General features: G+C 44.7%; 1 protein-coding gene across 1 annotated transcript in view; it reads left to right on the forward strand.

Moving 5' to 3' along the window:
* Nucleotides 1-24: 24 nt before the first annotated feature.
* Nucleotides 25-6,127, forward strand: part of CUNH4orf32 (chromosome unknown C4orf32 homolog) — a 30,259-nt gene continuing 24,156 nt past the window's right edge. The window contains exon 1 of the mRNA XM_019521978.1: nucleotides 25-210. Within this exon, the coding sequence (XP_019377523.1) occupies nucleotides 106-210 (105 nt within the window). The 5' untranslated portion in view covers nucleotides 25-105. The remainder of the gene's footprint in view (nucleotides 211-6,127) is intronic.

The raw sequence follows: 6,127 nt of genomic DNA on the forward strand, positions 1-6,127 counted from the left end.
CCGCTCCCGCCCGTGCTGCCCTGTGACGCCTGGGCGCGCCCTGCCCAGCCGGCGGCAGCGGCACCGCCTCTTTCCCCTGCGGCTGCACGGCTCGGGCTCGGGGCGATGGGCTCCCGGGCGGAGGTGCTGCCGCCCGCGGACTGTGGCTGCGAGGGGGACCCCGGGGCGCAGGAGCAGGTCGGTGCCGCCCAAGCCCTGCGGGAGCAGCAGGTGGGTGCAGGGGAGCGGAGCGGGGCGTGGGCCCTGGGGCATGGGCTGGCACCTGTAGCGCGGCCGGCTGCTCAGCCGGGCTGGGGGCACAGATTTCCCGGGGAGGGGCTGGAAGGGCGCCCCCGGCCTGAAGCAGGATGCACGGCGTCCTGTGCAAGCCATCATCCAAACTCTGCCTAGGAGGGACAGAGAGGGAGCTGCTGCCTTAATACCTGGCAGGGTCTGGGAGCTGCTCTGGGGATTTTTTCAGTCAGAAAAATGCCCCAGTGAGAAGGGATGCATGTGGCAGCTGGGGTGTTCTGAGGCAAAAATTAGCGCAGCCGTCTCCAATTCTTGGGTCCTATGTATTTCCTACCTATGGGGACTCTTTACCATCTTGAGCTTCCTCTGAGCCTGATGAGGGGCACACGAGCCCCGCAAGTGTGCAGCAAATGATTTTTTTTTTTGTTGCCGTTTCTCAGTTGGTCTCGGAAAAGGTCTCGGTTTGGAACCGAGAGTTCTAGATTCTTTTGCATTTCTGCAAGTGATGAAGGGAGTCTGTGCCCGAAAGCTTGCGAAGAACAAATTTCCCAGCTGTTTAGATGGTCTAATAAAAGATCTCGCGGTGTCCACAAGTGAAAGCAAAGAGCTGGGCGCCTCCTGTCTCAGCCCACTGACTGCTGTTTTACGGTCCCAGCTGCCCGTGGCACGGGTGGTTGCTTGTCTGGTTTCTAGCTCCCGTGATGTGCCAGGTTTCTTCCTGGAGGCCTTGGGGTTCAGATGCCCCCAGTCCCACTTGATCTTAGCCAAAAAAAGGCCGAGATGCAATGGGAATGGGCTGATGAGAACCTACTTCAAGAATAGGTTAGTATAGCCCATCTGAATGAGGTGACATGCCAGGTGTTGCAGAGAGAGAGATGGCAAGCCAGCTGGGGAGGTTCAGTGCCAGGGGTCTCATTCTTTGGTTACTTGTCTGGAGAGTCGGTGGCAGTGATCCCTCCAAGTGAGGATGCTGTCTGCCATGGCTCATCTGTGGGTCTTGAGGTGACATGAAAGCCCAATCCTCGAGCCACAGGTCCATCTGCAGGTCAGAGTAGGTTGCAGGCTGGCATTCCTTTCTTTAACTTCCTCCGCTCTCTCTTCTCTGCTTCGAGGGCGAGCGACTTTACCTTGAACCTGAACACTAGGGCTGAAGTGTGTGCGTGGAGTGGGGGAGGTAAGGGAAAGGAAGAGGTTGTTGGTATCCCTCCTGCAAATTAAAGTTCTGTCACTTAGTATCCAGGAGAAGGAAAACCGAACAGTTTTAATGATGATCACTTTAGAGTTGCTTTAAAAAAAAAAAAAAAGAACACTGAATTGGATAAGCCATTTAAAATCTGTTTTCTACAGTTCCTGCAACCAGGCACACAATTTCCTCAGTTTAATGACTTAAGCTAATAAGCGATCTGAATGGCAAGGTAAAATTGAGGCGTAAGCTACTCCATTAAAAATGGCTCAAAATGGCACTATATTAATAACCACATGTATGAGACAGGAAGTGCAGATCAGAACAAATTAGGTGATCTTTCTTGAGCATTTTCTTTACATTGAGGCTAAAAATCCATTATGTTGGGAGCAAAAGTCTGTTATGTAATGATCTACTACTATAAGACAGCTTTCAGTGTGTGATATAGAACCACACATTGTTAGCTCAAAGTTTTTGATAAATTGCATTTGCACATACAGTATCATTTTTATTACATTCCATGCTATAAATGGCTGTTTTGATAAGGTGTTTTTTTTCTCTTAACAAAATTCTGAGAAATCAGATTTAGCATGGAAAAAAATGTAGGAAAAGGGTTTTTTTGCAGGGAGTTGTTTGTTTATTTGAAGGGGGGAGGTTTGATATTGTCAGAATATCAAATATCAATCTCTAGCCTGTCACACACTGTTAGCACTAAACTAGTCTTTAAAACCACGTTGGGGAAAATCTCATAATTTGACCAAGGTGTAAAGTTAAAGGGTTTTCTAAAGCCACAGTAAATTCTTACAATAATACAGTAGGTTTTTTTCCCCAAATAGTCTTTACAAATTATTTTTAATTTACAGTTTATTTACTCAGGTTATGGATGCGATGGTATATGGTGAAATTGCAAATCACATTCAGTTAGGCAATAAAAATAGATGGGTTAATGAACTTTTGTTCCTTGTGAAAATCCATTACGCAACTAACATTTTCATAGTGGCAAAATGTTTGACTTGCAGATTCTAAATTGCCTAACTCAGCTCAGAAATACCTTAATAGGTCAGAATGTTTTTGACACTATGGATTCAAGTAGTGGCTTCATTATATGCTTCCCACTACCTAAGAGGGTCCTTATGCAGAAAATTTTACCATGGTCATTCTGATTGCCATTCACATTATTGTTTCATGTTCCAGGGAAGTATCATAAGTTCTGTCAGAAGGGCTCAGCCTTTAACACTGACTGGACCAGCACTAACTTTCCCTCTGAAAAAGGAGCTTTTTGCAGACTGGCGATGACAGGCTTTTCTGGAGCCATTCCCAGCAGGAGTACACCTCCACATGTTTTATGGTCCACAGTGTTTGATCATGACTGTTCTACTTCCACTGTGCCAAAGCTGTCATCCTGGAGGGATAATTTGGTGGCCATAAGACTATCTTGCTGTTAAGAATTTCTCCCTCCCATTTTATGCAGTAATGTTGATGTTGAACACAGAATGGTGTCAGAATGCCTACAGCCAGTTAAGGGAAAAATACAAGTTCAGATGTAGTAGAAATATTTTCTCACTATAGCATATTTTCTCAGATTAAGGTGCTGAACTATGAGCAAATAATAGAGCAGAAGCAGCATTATAAAATGCAACAAAATATAGGACATTGATAAGTTTTTAATGAAAAAATGAAGGAAAAAACTTTTAAATGTAAATAAGGTCAAAGCGTCAGCAATACAAATATATTTTTCTTTGAAATGAGTGAAAAAAATTATTTTTTTTTCTTCTTTCTTTCCAGATCAGCTGATTCTAAATGGATCAGAATGAATCATGCATGGTTCACTAATTTTGTTATTCTGTTTGTTGTTGCTGACTGAGCCAGTAAATAACCACTAAGTCTCCCGTAGTTCAGGAACCAGCTGTTGACATAATGTGTTTTCCTGTGTTTTGTCTTTCTGCATTAAAAAATAAGGGATTTAAGAGTGGAGTGAGAAGGTACTTAGTTCCTCTGTGCTGTATACAAAGTGTAAAAGAAGTGTATAAGTATACACTTATAGTGTATGAGAAGAGATAAGCAGTAAGATTCTGGCCAGTTACAGTGGTGTAAATTCAGTCTCCGGTGGGGTTTCTCTGGACTAACGTTAGTGTATGCAAGACTTGATTTTGGAACTAAGCCTGCATATACATTTTGTGTGGCAAGGCCCTGAACTTCATAAGAGAAATTTCTTTTATGCCCACTGGGAGCCTGAGTAGGGTTGTACCCAATGTGGTTATGCTAAACGTATTCTTCCTGCCTCAAAAGACCCAAATAATTACAATTACTCTGTTCCAGTCACAAGCACTTGTAATATTGAGTATTTAATGTGAGTAATATGACTCTCTGGCAAGTCGGGTTTTTGAGGAATGCTAAACTCTTTGGCCTTAAAATCTTTTTGAACTTATTAATAAGATATACTCAGTAAAGATTTCCTTTGCGATATTAACAATAGGTAAATTTTAAAAAAACAAAAGAAAATTGTATTTTATGTCACATACAGTTGCTCTGTGAACTTTTGTCACAGGAGGTCATAGAATTAACTGCTGCCTGCAACTGGATTTAAAAATGCACAGAGAGAAGAGAGGTGTAGTCTCAGACTGCAACTTTTCTTGCTTGTAGATATAAATAAGGCTTTGTCTATGCTGGAAAGACTTTTTTGGAGGAAGAAGAGAAATAACTTTAGTTGCTAAGGGATAACTTGCCTTACATCCACATAATTTTTAAAAATTATACTATCTCACTAATTGATCCTCTTCAGAAGATGAATATTCTGAAGATGAGTATGGTGGTGTACTTCTTGTGGGAAGAGAAGGACGGGTAGGGGGGGAATAAGGTGTAACTTCTCTATCTTGTACTGCCTAACTTCACACTTAGATTCACTTGTCTGTATGCCCTCTAGCGCTCTGAGGTCATTTTGACTAGATGTGATGCACTGCTCAAATGGTGGGTCACAGCCAGGTCTGTCCCTTTTATGTTTGCATCTTGTGACAAGTGCAAACCAAGTGTCGTGTCCATTACAGCAGCCACGCTGTACTTCTTGTGGCCCTTCTGGGAAGATTCTGGACTTCCCAGAGTCATGGGATGAGAGAAACATGGGTCAGTGCAATTTGAACAGCAGCCACTAAAATGTCAAGATCTACGGGTAGCTATAACTGCAGATGATGTGTAGGAGGGGCATTCCAAGGGAAAGGGCCAGTTCTGCTACAAAACAAAGAAGGCAGTGTTGAAGGCACCTTTATAAATTAACTAAATGAGAGCACAAGTTTTCATGAACCCAAATTCACTTTATCAGGTGCTATGGCTCCTTCCCCCACAACCTCCCGCTTTCTGCCCTACCCCCCTTTACTCTATACCGGGGTGGGCAAAATGCGGCCTGGGGGCCAGATGCAGCCCGCCAGGCCATTCTATCTAGCCCATGGAGCCCCTAAATATTAATTTTCTAACTTTTTTATCTGCCCTGGGCTGCTTGTCATGCGGCCCTTGATGGCTTGCCAAAACTCAGTAAGCAGCCCTCTGCCCAAAATAATTGCCCGCCCCTCCTTTATACACACAGTTGCACATTTTTGTGAGCTCATCAGTACTTTAGGCATTTTCTGCTGCAGTTTAGTTGGTTTCATGTTTGCACTTTTAGGCTGAGTAGAGAAAAATTTTTCTGAAACGTTTCATTGAGATGTTAGTTGGGAGAGTTGCATTGCTTCCTAGTAAAATGGTTGCACAAGCACATGCTTTACTTTAAAGGGACTCCTCTCTTATTCTTCATAATGCATAGACCACCTCTTCATTCAGCCTTTGCCTTGGTAGACTTTATGCATAGCCTTTATGCATAGGAGCCTATAACAAGAGGCATGTAATGATCAGAAGCATCCAACTTTGGCTTGCAGCACCTATACCTTCCTTACAGTTCTTCAGTTGCACACTTTACTCTTATTCTACTTAGGATAGAGTTAAACGTTTCTCTTCTGTCCACATCGTTTTAAGCTAAAACAATAGTGGATAAATGAAGTCTTCAAGAATAAGAGGAAGAATTGCAATACCATTAAAATCCTTAGGGATCTTTGTTACCTTAAACAGAACTGAGTTTCTAAAACTCATCATGGACTGTACCAGACTCCATCCTACTTCCCATGGTGATTAGCAGGGATCCAGGTTTTCCATTTGCCATGGAAAAACATGGGTTTTCTCCTTTAAAAGTGAAAAATGCGGGAAAGAGTGGGTTTCCACTTGCAGGCTGGTTCCTGTTTGGGGCTGTGGGGAATAGGACACGGGGCACCACGTGCATGTGCGTGGACACATGCACATGGTCACCAGGCAGTAGAGTGGAAAGCAGCTCCCACAGCTTCCTCCAGGTAACCCTATGGTGGGAGGGGAGTACAGACAACATGTTGGGAGGAGGGCGGGGGAAGGGGGCATGTGCCCCCCAAGGTTTCTGTTCCCACAGTTGGGCCTGGAGCTGCAACCTGGCCAGACTAGCAGAAGTCCAGGCAGGAGTTGCCTCTGCCATCCAACGGGCAGGACCCAGCACGGGTGAGAGCAATGTGGCACCATGGCTGCCAAGGTGAGGCACCCCCTGTCCATCCAGCGGCTGTGAGGGCGCAACTCCATGCTGCCATACCTAACCTTGACGGCGTGGCACTCCCTCCCGTGCCAGGTCCCACTTGCTGAGTCATGGAGGTGGCTCCTGCCCAGAGC

The sequence above is a fragment of the Gavialis gangeticus genome, unplaced genomic scaffold, assembly GCF_001723915.1.
Source record: "Gavialis gangeticus isolate Ggan-Ray unplaced genomic scaffold, GavGan_comp1, whole genome shotgun sequence".
In the NCBI taxonomy this organism is placed as follows: Eukaryota; Metazoa; Chordata; order Crocodylia; family Gavialidae; genus Gavialis; species Gavialis gangeticus.